The sequence below is a fragment of the Poecile atricapillus genome, chromosome W (assembly GCF_030490865.1).
Source record: "Poecile atricapillus isolate bPoeAtr1 chromosome W, bPoeAtr1.hap1, whole genome shotgun sequence".
NCBI classification, from domain to species: Eukaryota; Metazoa; Chordata; class Aves; order Passeriformes; family Paridae; genus Poecile; species Poecile atricapillus.
The window spans coordinates 30,627,873-30,642,378 of record NC_081288.1 but is presented as its reverse complement, the minus strand read 5'-3'; the positions used below and the strand labels follow the sequence as shown (position 1 = coordinate 30,642,378).

The following is a 14,506-nucleotide window of genomic DNA, read 5'->3' as shown; positions in this document are numbered from 1 at the left end:
TCCTTCAATTCTCTGATCATCTCACTCCAACTTCAGAAATATTCCTTTCTCCAGCTTGCTTCCTTGTAAAATCTCATTCTATTTCTATACATTCATTTTCCCTTTCATAGAATCATATAATGGTTTGAGTTGAAAGGAACCTTTAAAAGCCATTAGATCCAAACCCCCTGGAATAAGCTGGGACATCTTCAACTAAACCAGGTTGCTCAGAGCCCCATCCAATCTGACCTTGAGCACTTTCCAGGGATTATTGGGCATCCGTGACTTCTCTGGGCACCTCTCTTCTTTTGTTTTCTCCTATCTATTGTTACATTCCTTCCTAAGCTACTTCTGTTACTCTAAATAAACCTTCACAGTATCCAGTTGATTTCAGTTCTATTTGGTACTGCAAAATTTTATTTTCTGCTTTATTTGTGGTTTTGTCAAGGTCTCTCAAACTCCCTAATGGTCCCATCTCACACTGATTTTACAGTCCCATTGTCTTTCCCTCCCATTGTCTTTCTATGCATCCAATTTTAACCTCTGTCCTTCCTTTCACATACAAATTTCACGTCACTTTTATGGTTTCTGTCTTTTGCCTCTACATTCCAGCATGCCATCTCTGTTTCTATCTTTGTCTCTTTTCCTCATTTACACTTACATAAAAGCTCAAAACATTCATTTTCTCAGTAAAATACAGCCTGTGATGGGCTCCTTTGTTTTCTCCTGTCTCCAGTTTGATTTGCAGAAATCATCAGTTCTGATACATTCTCATCAGTCAATGCTCCTGTCAAGAAATATTTGATTTATAGGATCTGAGCTAAGGTGATCAAGTAGCCTTGAAATTGCAAAAACTGGAGATTACGATGCATCTGGGTTTGATTCATCTATGTCACCTAGAAGTGCAAGACTACACTGAATTATTACTAGACTACTGAATCAATTATTCTGTCAAGCCTCAAAATACCACATTGAACAAGCCGAAGACACATTTTCTTTTTATGCGGTAATATCATTTTCTCTTTTTTCATTTCACAAAACTTTATCTTATATTATGACAACAATTAAAAATAAAATATATGCAGTTTCAGTACCCATTTTGACATTCTTGATTTTACTTGTCAACATTTTAATTAAGTGCAGAAAGCAGAAAATACACAGAGGCTGGCATCTAATATATCCCAAGCATCCACAAAAGGGAGTTTGCAGGATCATGAGACTTAAAAAAAAACCCCAACGAATTTAAAAAAAAATGCTTTCACTGTGTTTTAACTGTAGATCTTTTATGATACTAAAAGCATAATGCATTCTAAAACTAAATTAATTTTTAATGACATCATACTGTCAAAGTCCAAGCAATTTCTGGTTGATTGATTATTAATTTAGAGAAAGACACTGCTCACATCCTGCACGAGCAGCAATGCATACTACTTTATAGTAATCTCATGGTCCCTCAGAATACTTGGATCATTCCCCTGTCAGTGACATGCTCAGGAATGACACAGACTCAGCTCTTTTGCGTAGCCTGTGGTCAGGAAGCTGTGCCATGTGACTCTGGTACTATAAAGACACAGAGCTTTCTGCTCTCCTCTCTGCACCTTATCCTAGCTCTGCTTCCAGCAGAGCCCTCCACTGGAGTATGGAATTAAAGGTCAGAAGGTTGCTGCTCCTTCTACCCGTGGTCTTATCTCAGATGACAAATCACACAGGAAATAAATAAGGGAAAGAGTTGATCTCTCCCCAGTTTCTATTTTCCTTGCCTTCTACTTTTATTTTAGTTGCAACCATATTGCAGGTGTGGGTTCTAAGAAACAGCAATTCTGAATGCCAAAAACTGCAACACCTTTGGGCCAGTTTTCTTCCTTTATAGATGTGACCAGATTTTGAAGATACACAATTATACCTATCCTGGGAAAACATTGCTTGAAATGAGATCTAAATAGCTAGAGATAAATTTGATAAATAAGAGGAATGTCTCATTCCTCAGCTATAAAAATTTCCTATCTTTCAAAGATTAAAATAGTGTTATTTTCACTGAAACAGTTGGAAAATGGATATAAGACCATTTTCTTCCAAAAAGCTCAGCTTCCAGCTGCTAGTAACATCCCCCTTTTCACCTGCAGATTATGAAAAGTGCTTGCATCATTATATTCTTATAGCATAAATTTTGAAGGGCCAAAGTGATGGCTCTTTTTTTAAACTGCATGCTACAGACAAAATGCATGTGTGAAAATGTGCAATATCAGATGACAATAAAGGGTTACTAAGGTGCTCAAACCCCACCCCCCCATACTACAGAAACAAATGAAAATTTGTAGGAATCCTAGGAGATTTCTAGGAATATAATGTAAGAAACCCATCAAGGCACAATAGATAAGGCTTTAATCTTCCAGATTCTGAATGTGTTTCCAAGCATTATGTGTACTAGGCAGGGCAACTGGCATGGATTTGATCACACCCCTACAATTAAACTTCATTAGGTGTCAGAGAAGGGTCTACAAGGCAGAATTATCTACCAGGAATGGTGCTTGGTCTATTCAAATCACAAATCAGGCCTGACAGTGGATAGGTTTGGAGAAAGAAAATTGTACACTACTAAAATTTTACCTGGGACTGTGTCCATAATTCAACAGTGTAGATGACAACTCTGCAGAGCTAAAGCTCCTTTTGCTAGCATAGATGTGCCTTTCAGTATCTGAACTGCCTTTAAAAACAGTATTTCACCTGTCTGTTACAAGTTCATATAGGAAAAATGTTCTATATTTCTGCATGATTTGTGTTTATATTGAATCAGGAATCACAGCCTGGAGAATTTCTCCAGCTAAGTAACCAACTTCAACCAAGAAAGACATATGAATTTATTATTGCATGTGATATTCTAAAACCTTAGCTATTCACAACAGAGTGTTATTCTGCTTTAATTTATACTTGTGTTTTAGTATCCTGTTGAACTGTAATTAAATGCACTAACACACACTGCTGTTTTCATTAGTACCATGTATTGGGTAGATGTGTTTATGTTTTCTTATTAGATCTAATTAAAATATATAAATAGAAATATGTTTTATAGTTACTTGTCAAAGGAGATCTCTTACAATGCATCTCTTTAATAATGTTTTGTTTAATGTTGTTATTAAGTAGTCACAGAGTTTCCATTATGCACTAAGGAATTTTCTTTTCAAATATTCTCCTGTGGAGTTGTTAGACATCTTCTTCCCATAAATGCTGTGGTAAAACAGGTGGATGTGTGGCATATGTACTGGGGGGAGGTGTGTGTAGGAATCAGTCCTGTGAGACAATTCCAACCATAACCTTTTTTTGTGTTTGGTACTCAGTAGTCCAGAATAAAATAATTTCATAATGTCTGTCCTATTTTCAGTCATGCACGGATGAATTGCTAACCACATCTTAATGGCATTGACAGCATACCTCTTACTCTGCTTTGCTCTCTCTTTTTCAAGGGCTATTTAGGAGCTTTATTTTTTATTCAACATCATTAGAATGAGAAGACATCAAACTGTGTGCAGTAGATTTGTATAGACATTCCCTGTCACTAAGAGAATAATCTGAAATATATTTACATACCTAGAATCAAGGTCACTGATTGCTGACAACCACCTTAATATGCTTGCAGCCCTAAGAGATACAAGTAGCCTTGGAAGCACTATGACATCCAGGGCGAATCTCCAGAACAGGCACACAAAGGATGAGCACTAAACCTACCCATGTGTGGACTGTAGAATACAATTTTATTTTAGAGGGTTTGGGGAATGCTCAGCATCTTCCAGAACGTCATAAAAGCATGTACACAGAAGTGGCTTTTACCTTGGATATGATGGGTTTGATTCCCCACAAAATCATAACTCAGTAAAGTGGTTTTTTTAAAGTCTTATTTGCCTCTTGTGCTAAGCATGGACGTAGCACAAAGTCAGCACCAAAACACAGCATGAAAAGAAGTGCACCTGAACAGGAAGCACTGTGTGCCTGCACAGTCTTCACAGTGATTTTCCTGGTTATTCCCTGCCTGGCTGGGCATGTTCTAAGAGGAGCTAAGCACAGAAAGCAGCTCATAGGAGAAAGAAGGTCGTTGCACTGCCGCTGTCCTGTGATCTCATTCAGAGAGTGGAGAGAATTTATTGCATAACAGTGCTCTCCAGCCCTCCTTTTTGTGGTGAAATAAAACAGATTTTGTGTGTGTGTGTGTTGCAAAACAAGTTCAGCAGATGCAACACAGTGTTCTCATGGTGTTGTGCACTGGTGCAACAACCTCCAGCAGGGATTTCACTAAGCTGGCAGAGAGAGGGACGTGCCAAGCCAACTGTGACAAGGCACGCATTTCATTTGTGAACAGCTAAGGAAACCACAGCATGGTGCTAGCATAGGGGAGGAAGCAGGCAGAAATAGTTTCATTGTTTCAACATAGGGAAACAGCGACACTAATCCACTTGAAAATCCTGCTCATGGAGCTATTAGGTCTGAAAATTTATTTTCTGAAACTGTGATTTTTCAGAGTTTCCTCTAAGATGATTTTTATTTGATTGCTTGTTTGTGTTCAAATAAACTCCTGCACCTACCTGCAAAAATAATGATAAATAATTTCATTGAATATAAATTATTATCACTTTTAAGTCAGCTAGGGAGGCTCTGGAGCACACATCTCCTACAGATGGTCTGTCCATTCATGTCCAGGCTGACACAGGGAGTGGAATGTCATGGTCCCTGTCTTTCCCTATGCCTAGATGAATGTACATATACATATATGTACACACATACATGGGTCTGACAGGCACACTGCATGCAAAAGCATTTGTACACCTGATAGTTTAAACAAGTGGGATAGGTCTATCAGAGGCTACACATGTCCTGCTGGGTTCTGTTAGAACTTGCAGAAAAAGGAGACACACACTTTTGCCTGCTAATGTTTAAACTATTAGCTGCTATTATATTCATAGATGTCTTAGCCAGGTGAATGAGGAGCCATAGATTGAATTTCAAGTTTGTTTACAGAGGTTAAAATAAGAATACTGGGGAAAAAAAAAATATTATTCCTGTAAAGACAGCGTATCCACACTGATAAGAAAAAAGAGAAAGATATTATGATGAATAGATGGTTTCAGATCTTAGCAATAAAACCAGAAAGAACAAGATTATGAAATTTCATCATGTCAGAAACACTGAAATTCTTTGTTCCTTTGTCCTCCTACCAGAAACCCTCTTAATAGCATTGAAACAACACTTTAAGGAAATTGGGTTATTCACATAAAATAGGGAAAATACTAATTCATGATAGATAAAATCAAAGTCACTTTTAAATAATCCACATTTTGACATCAAAAGCTGTACCTAAAGTAAGCCATATGAAATATATCTTAAAAAGACAAGAATTCAATATGCCAATGCTGGACTGCGTTTAATAAATAAATTTAAAGGTGAGAAGTTAGAATTCAGTTTTATGAGAATTGGCCCAAGACCCACAAGTAAATAACACCAGCTAAAGAAACAGTCTCAGAGGAAAAAAGGTGCTCTTTCTCCTTCTATGGATATAGTTTATTTTTCAAATGGAGCTGAACAAATAAATAAGGAGCTTATTAAATTGAGTAGCTAATACAAAAAATACATGAAGCATCACAAGAAGTTTAGTTTTGTTCAGGCTTCATCCAGACTGAGAGCTACAGGAACTGTGGTGGAACAAGCTCAATTTTACTACCACTTTCTAAAACAACAGTCTGATAAGGTAAGTTATATTTTATTCTATGTACTAATGTAAGTAAGTTAAAACTTGAAGGAGACTTATATACTTGTTCTCCTATCCCACCTTATTTTGGATCACAGGTGCTGTGAGTATACAGAGTATCGTATGTCCTTAATCTGAAAATGTATTGCTTTCTCAAAGTCTCCATTAACTAGCATTTCAATAGTTTAAAACCAAGTCTCATCTGGACAATCAGTAAAAAAAAAAAAAAAAAAAAAAAAAAAAATCAAGCAATTCCAGACCTGAGCTAAATTCTGTTTACTTCTTCTCTGCATATATGCAACTTTTCCAAAAACCTTTTTTTTCAGAGACTGACCATGGGAAAATTTGAAAAGAAGAAATTTAATTGCAAAATACTAGATCAGAGGGATGAGCCATAGCTAAGGTGTACAGACAAAAGCACACACAGATGCTTGAGATACTGTTAAGTCTGCCAGCCTCAGCACTGAAGGTAGTAGAGGTGGCTGGCATTCCAGCACTGAACTTAATACTCAGACACCTCCAGGGATGATCATTCCACCAGGTATGATCCATTCCAGTGTGTAATCACCTTTTCTGTGAAGAAATTCCCCCTTATGTCCAGCCTAAACATCCCCTAATGCACCTTAAGACTGTGTCCTCTCGTCCTGGTTGCATAGAGACAGTCTTCTGCTCACTGCTGGTAAACCATTATATGTACAACCCTACAGGAAAGATAAATAAGGCTATAAATTAAAATAACTACATGTATTGAAAGGCCAGTCTTCCCTGGCAATTCCATCCAAGCTGTCAGAGCCTGCCTCATGCAAAGCTGGCTGCTGAAGGGTTTCCCATTCCGCCTTTACTGGCACTTTCTCATGCTGGATGCACAAGGTATGAAAAAGGGAAAGAAGTGACAGCTGTTTTGGAAATCTATATGATCCCTGGTTTAGATCTCTTATAAATCAATTTATCTTGTTAGAAAAATGCAAAGAGGCCCTGGCAGCCAACAGAAAATTAATTATTTTGCATACATTGTGTAAGAGTATTCATTAGTTTTACATGAATGGTGAGAGGTCAGTCAGGAATAGAATCCCATTGTGCTACCCTTCAAAGAGCTTGCCAGGTAATTGAATGGAAAAAAAGAATTAAATATGCAGGCAGAATGATCACTAATGGTTAGCAAACAGCACATTGCAAATATCTACAACTTCTTTGTCTAAATTCTTGAGTTGAGATCTTAGGGGAAGGTGATTAGATATAAAACAAAAACAAAGAAAAAAAAAAGAATACTGAGGGATGTGCATAAAACACATGAATAAAAGAGAAGCATAATGGAATCTGAATGCTACAGTGTATCCAGCTTGTCCTGTATTAGCACATAACATACATTATGCCTGTCTGCTGTTGTTTTCTGTACAGGGAGCATGCCATGTGTAGGGCCATGTGAGAGACATTTTAGGAAATGTGGTAAAGTTCTGACCATATATATCACAGAGCTAGCTTTTGTTCTGCAGAACGATGAGAACACTGTGACTCAGTAAATGGAATAATTTAAATTTGAAAATAGCTCCCCAGAATCTGCTGAATCCATTCAGAGTTAACTAGAAGGAGAACATCACCATGAAGTGTTCTGGGTCCATCTGTTGGCAATATCATGATGGAAACAGCTTTTTAAATGCTATTTCAAATAAACTATCACACAACAGCTTGTTTCAACAACATTTCATTACCTTTCTGTTTGTTTGCCGCCTACTGTAGAAAACAGCTTGGAGGGAAGGAGGCATTTCAGTACTATAGATTGGTGTAGGGTGGGAGGGACAGAGACACTACAGAAACAAGCAAAATGAGAAACAACTATAAAAAGAAAAAATAGAAGAAACTGTAATTTTAGACCCTCTGCAATCTAGATTTACACCACGTGAAACCTGAACTATGCTGGTGTCAGAAGGGGATGCACCAACCTGTCAGTCGAATTATTGTATAGTGACAGTGTCAGCCATAGGATGCCAATGTCTCCTAGACAGAAATGGCAAGTGCACCTAGCAGTTACCTTTAATTCTTCAAGACCTTCTGAACTGTGTGCTCCAATGAGTACTGAAAGGGAGATTCACCTCCAACACTGGGACACCGTCACTTGTGTGGTACCAAAACAACCTGGCCTATACAACTCCCAGGAAAATATCATATGTCCATCAGCTTACTCCTCAAGTAAAGCAAATGCCAGTGACTGATGGTACAAAGCCTGCATCCAATAGCATCAGAGTGCCTCAGCTGCAGAGATCAGCTCAGCAATAAAGAACAGATGGCTGCACTTGAACCCAAAATTAGTAGGAGATTAAATTTTTTTGGTTAACACTAAGAAAGTTTCACAATTAGTCAATTCAGCATGTAGTTGTCCAAGCTAGCTTTGGCACACCTAATGTCATGGCTTTTTAAACAAGGAAATAGATCATCCCAAGGTTTGTTCTGACTTATACCATGAGCCCATGATTTTAAAATAAACTACTCTATGCTGATTATATCACTGATCCAAGTTCTAACATGTATTTACTTTAAAGTTTTGGTTTTAAAGAGATGCACTCCTTAAAGAAGTATATGGAGCACTCAAGTTTTACACACATTATGCATCTTTTTTCCCAAACAGCATTAGAAAGATGGATAGTTAGAATGGAAGTTCATAAGCAGTACTATATGGGAAAGTAAAATAAAAAGGTATAAAACTCCATGCAAATGGAGATACAGAAATAAGAAAGTAAACCTGAAAAAGTACTATGGAAGTAATACTGATAAATTCAGCACATAGCCTTAAAAGAAAAGTAACAGTATGCAAAAATACGAAATACAACATAAGGATTTCATTTGTCATCAGTGCTATAAGAAGTATGTACTCTGTACATTTGGGCTCATTCATCTCATATGTTATCTTCTTCTGCTACTAAGACTGATTCTTAAGATGACAAGGTATTTTGTGTTCTGTTTATGTCTTTGACCTACTCAAATGTGTAAAGACATAACTTCCTCTTAGAATACGTGCATCATAGCCTGCCATTCAAAGGAGAAATACAACAAATAAGAGGATGCTTATGGTGAGCACCTACCTGAGGACGTATGACTTTCACTATGTTTTTAAGTGCAGTGTCTGGTGATGGAGGAGAGCAGTCAGGTGTTGGGCCTGTAGAGCTGTTTCTATGGTTACCAGATCCTGGTGCGGTAATTGCTACCTGGGGTGCATTATCTGTGAATAAAAATAACATCTATGTGAAATTACAAATACTTCATATATTTTAAAATAAAAAAGAACTTTGAAAACAAGAAGGTTATTCAGAACAGTATTTAAACTTACAAAACATAATACAATTTAAACATATTTGTTAAGGAATATATTGCATATCTACACTTATTTTTTCACCCCATACATTCAGTCTATGTTAAAGCAAGATACAGCGTTCTCTCAGTACCTAAACAAAATGAGGCAGAAACCAAGCACAAATATTTTACTTTTATTACCTTGAATTACTGACTGTGAATCCAAATATTATCACTATAACAGGGGTAACTTGAAAGGAAGATTTATAATGCAACTTCTAGTTGCATTATAGTTCATCCTGGAGAATCCTAACACATACAACACATACATGTTATACAAACACATGTGAACTTAGAACATGCTAATAGGCGTCATTGACAACTTTCCTTAACATTGTGATCAGTGTAACTGACCAGCAAGGACTGATTACATGGAAACATGCTCAGTTTCTCAGGTAACATTTGCATCCTCCATAGAGTTCTGCACTGTAGCAGCTTCCTTTCCAGCAGTACCTCAGCTAGATAACCTACAGCTGGCTTAAAAATACCTGCACACCTGCATGTACCTGGGAAACTGCTCATTGGACATATCTTCCTCTTATCATTTTATGGCACTGTGAAGGACCATAAAAGGACATAAAATATCATTGTTACCTTCTCTAAATGTTCTTAATGCTGTTTGATCATTTTAAAGTTAGTGAAAATCAGATCAGAGGAGAAAGAGGACTATGAAATAGCTTCTCAGCTGTGAGAGTACCTAATCCCTGGAATGACAGAAGGCAAAAGACTCCACATTACTTCAGGTCTTTAGAATTGTATCAGTAAAGAAATGCTTTAGCTCAGATTCTGGGGAAAGGGTCATTGTCTGTGCATGGTTATGCTGGTTATTACAGGGCCTGTGAATTTACTAAGCACCTTTCTTTGTGAGTTACAAAGATGTGCTCCTTGCTCCTAAATGTGCTGTTACATCTGAGGCTCTTCATCAAGACAGTGACGTCAAATCTCACGTCTCTGGGCCTCAACTGACAGCCTGCAGTGTTCACTGAAGAAAGCAAGTTTATTTGTCTCCAATATGTGTTTCCACTCTGTGGAAAACCCAAACATCAATATGTAAAACCAGCACTCTTAAGCTGGAGAATTTTTGTTTGACCAACTTCTACAAGTACATGCACAGGCTCCTCCCTCTGCACAAGTCATCAATGCCTTCGTGAAAGCCATGACCGAAGCTTCTCTCTCTCAGTCCTACTAACCTGGATGGGTAACAGAGATATTGAAAGGTAGGAAATACCCAGTTACATTAACAAAGATAATATAGGATAAAGGGGAATAGTTTCAGGAATGTAAACTTGATGGCCTTTCCAGCTTACAGATACTTTCACAGCATGAATGATCCTAGGAAATCTGCAGGATTCTTCTTGCAGAAACACTACATAACTGGACAAGGTTTCTAATCAATGTTTCTAATCAAACACAGATTGACAAATTATTCTTCTAAAATAAATTTCAGGCTGGAATGTTTCAGCAACACTGATACAGCACTTAATGAAAGTATAAACAAAAATTCAGATGGCAGATTGGCAGACATCCAAAATTGAGACATCCTGTAGATAACCTCAGGTGTTACCAGAGAGAGTGAACCCTGTCACAGAAACAAAAATGTCCAACTTTTTTAAAAGTATCTCATCAAAATTGCCTGTTACAAAGGTGTGCAGTCTTACCACACAGATGAGTTCTTCCTGAATCATCAGAAGTGTGCATAGAAAGCCTGGATCAGAAGTAACTTATTTAATAAAGTAATAAATGCGTGTTAATATAATGTATGAAAACAATTTTTACACAGCCTTAGAAAGAAACTGAAAATGAATTCTCACAATATCATAACTGATACTGAAGAATTTTATAGCATTTCAAAAGCCTGAAGTGCCTCATATTCTTTGCTGCCTGACCTGGTGTCTAACTTTAAAATGTTGGTCACGTGCACCATGTAAATGGGTATTCTGTGATTTGAAAGCCTAGCTCATTAAAGGAGGGATAGGGATTTGTCAAGAGGAGAAGCCTCTAAAGCCTTGCCATACTCTGAAAATCTCATTGTGAGGAGAAATACTAGATATGAGTAATACCTTAAGTGAGCTGAAAGTCTCAGCCTCTATTGTTCCAGACTATGATATAGCATCTTCTTTCACTCTATGGACAGATAGAAAATCACCAATGAACCTCCCTTACTGAGGAATCAGAGAGCTGCTCTACGACACCCCTGCCCTCTGTTTGGAGAGACACCAAGCAAGGGACTATACTACTGTCAAGAAATGTGGGCATACAGGCACCATATATAGGAAGGTAAAAAAATAAATTCTAGCGTGATAAATGCTCCACATGAATCCAGCTAAGTGCACTTAGTGCACTTATTTACTCTCTGGTGTGAGAAACAAACAGAATGATTGTCTCTGACAAACAGCTAAAGCTATAAGGAACACAAACTCCTCCATACTTCAGCAGCCCCTGCCTTTCTGTCACTCCCTCCCTGTGAGCCTGTGTGGCTGTCCTTAGCACAACTGCCCTCGAGCTAACTAGCACATGAAAGCCTTGCAAGTGAAATCAGGCAGTCTTGCAGATACAGAAGTATCTCAAGGATGGATCACTCAAAGGACACATCATAAGAAATGCAGATTGGTGCTGATGGTAAGAAATGCAATTATCTGCCCACCAGTTTATTTTGTTTCAAAGCCTTGTCGATAGTCACCTCAGCTCAGTCTAAGCACACTTCCAAGATGCAGAAGAGGGTAACAGAGGAGTCAAGTCATATGAGCAAGGTTTTGGTCTTTGCATAGGAAAGGCTTCTTGTTGACCCTACTCAGTAGTAGCTCACTGAAAGCCAGGTTTTGCCCCTTCATACAGTCCCACACAAGTGGCATTGAACCAACTGGGAGTGACATTCTTGGAAGGAAAATTTATTGGAAGGCATGCAGGAGGGGAAACAGGGCTGTTACATGCCCCACTAGACAGAGCTGAGAAAAAATTCTCCAGCCACAATGTGTAAATACAATCATAACCAATTCAGCAACATAAACAATATGCAGCAATCTCAGAAAAGAGTAGTTACAGTCCTTCTTTCCAAGCAAAATTAAGTGGCAATACAAAGAAAAGGATCGTGTTTATGGAGTCTAAAAACAAAACTTTGCAAAAAGAAGCCATACAATTTTATTTTTTTTTAAATAAACAGCCCAGAAAAATCAACCAACTGCTCAGTATTTCATGTCTTCCCTTCTTTCTCAAGGGGCTGTCTGACATGTAATGGCTTCTTGTAAACAGTTTCTTCATTGTGGACAGCTGTTTATTTTCACAGTAGGATGTTCCCATTAGGCAACCAATAATGATTTACTACCTGGGTCTGCTCTATCAGAGAGAGAACCATCAAATTAGTTCCTGCAACCAATTTGTAGGACCTGTCTGTTTATATATACAGTACTTACAGTTTCATTAGGAGTATCTTTGAATATATTTTCTTTGGAATTAAATTATATAATAATCATGTTTTAATTTTCCCTTGTGACAAAGCTAAAGCAATTTTTTTTTTCCCTTCGGGTAACTATAATGGCAACACTGCAAGCTTCAGAAAAACATTTAATGGAAAATAGAACTTGGAAGCTTAAGAAACTACCAAATTTACCTAGGAAAGATTAACTCTCATGCTGAATTTCTGATAGGTGCTACAGATGGGGCCAACAGAGGAATATTTACAACTGTCATTCTCTTCTAGCTCCTGGTTCACATTGCAATAATCTATATGTTTCTTTGTAAATCAGATAACATCAGGATCCAGGGATCATCTAGCAGCTAAAAACTAATGAACTGCAGTGTGCTCTAACAATATTCCCTTCTTCCTCCACCACACATGAGAAGTTGTCACAAGGTCTGTGTAATTGGAGCTTAGCTTGATTTTTGAAAATGCTTACTGAGGACTTGACATTCTCAATTTCCTTTATTTCAGGGCAAAGAAAATAGAGTAGAACAAGGAAAATATATGAATATAGTCTTTTAGTATATTGTAAGAGCAAACTGAGGTGTTATTCTAGGGCTGGCTTCTAAGATGTCAGACAAAAACATAAAATGTCAACTCTTTAACTGAGATGATAAAAAAAAAAGCCATACACGGGGACTTTTGCCTTTTCCTGTGTCATGTGGCATCAGTAGTCAGTTTTATAAGTCCTTTTTCTTAGAGAGCACTGCACAGAGAAAAATGCCCTCATGGATAATAATAGACTGTAGCACCAGAGTTCAACAAGTGCTTCATCAGCATTTTCATCCCACAGTCTATGTACTGTGAGGACAAACTGCTCACTGAAACTTTTCTAAGTGATATTTTTTCTCATAATGTACTCAAAAAAAAGGCACTCTATGTATACAATGCCACAGCATTATCAGGCAAGTACACTAACCAGAACATTTACTCCATCCCAGCAAGCAAAATATCAGTAGCCAGACACAGCCCATATTCCAGAAATATAGTTATAATTAGATTTTATCACAAACAAATTTTTAAATGGAAACCACAGTTAATCTGGTTTTCTACTTTCATTGCAGAAACATGCTAGCATCCTTATCAAAATTTACAGTTATGTCTGTATAAGCTATTACATCAGTTATTTCTACAACTTAGTGTAATGGCAATGGATCAGCAGATCAAAAGCAGTTCATCTGCTTAGAATCCATTTAGAATATACGTGGGCTAGAACTTTTAGCACTATCTAGCAGCTTATTTATTCTACCAAACACCCCTCCACACATGCTCCTCACAACTTCCAGTTTCCAGAAGGACCCTATGCTTTTGGTGCCCACCTAAAATGGAGCTTCAGATCAAAAAGGAATCTGGTTTATGTGCTCCAAAGCTGGCCTGTGAAGAAATGAATAGCAACTGCAAATGATGATTTATTTCATATTCACATCTAGTGCTCTGAGCCAACATGCAAATGTGTACTCCACCTATTTTATTTCCATATTCCAACTATTCGTGGAGTCACTTAAATACTATATTCTCAGATTTACAATTTGCTATAAAAATGGAAGAAATGTGTATTTCACTTTAGAGGTACAGACCAGTAATAACCTAGAACTAAACTATACACTACACACCTAATGCTGTGCTTAAACACATATATTAAATTCTAAAACATCTGAAAATACAATACTAGGCATGTACAAAATACTTAAAGCACAAAGCCTAATCATCATGACCTTGTAGAAATTTATACTACAAACTCAGAGCCTGGATAGGTTTGTTCACTGCAATTCTGTGAGAGAAAAAGGACAAGGTGGAAAATGAATGTGCATGTACATACATACACATAAACATATGGAGATACACCTGCACACATAATGGACAACAAATTCAAAAGCACCTTGTTATTAGTAATAGTTTCCTCAAGCTCTGCTCAGTGTGGAATATTTCATGCAATGCTTCAAACTATTTGACAGTAGGTCAAAATCCTGCATCTGTTTCGGACACCCCAG

General features: G+C 37.4%; 1 protein-coding gene across 2 annotated transcripts in view; it reads right to left on the bottom strand.

Moving 5' to 3' along the window:
* Positions 1 to 14,506, bottom strand: part of LOC131591713 (ankyrin repeat and sterile alpha motif domain-containing protein 1B-like) — a 407,097-nt gene that overhangs the window by 260,650 nt on the left and 131,941 nt on the right. For both annotated transcript variants that reach the window (XM_058862673.1, XM_058862674.1), the window contains one exon: positions 8,791 to 8,927. In XM_058862673.1, coding sequence (XP_058718656.1) covers positions 8,791 to 8,927 — 137 coding nt within the window. The remainder of the gene's footprint in view (positions 1 to 8,790; positions 8,928 to 14,506) is intronic.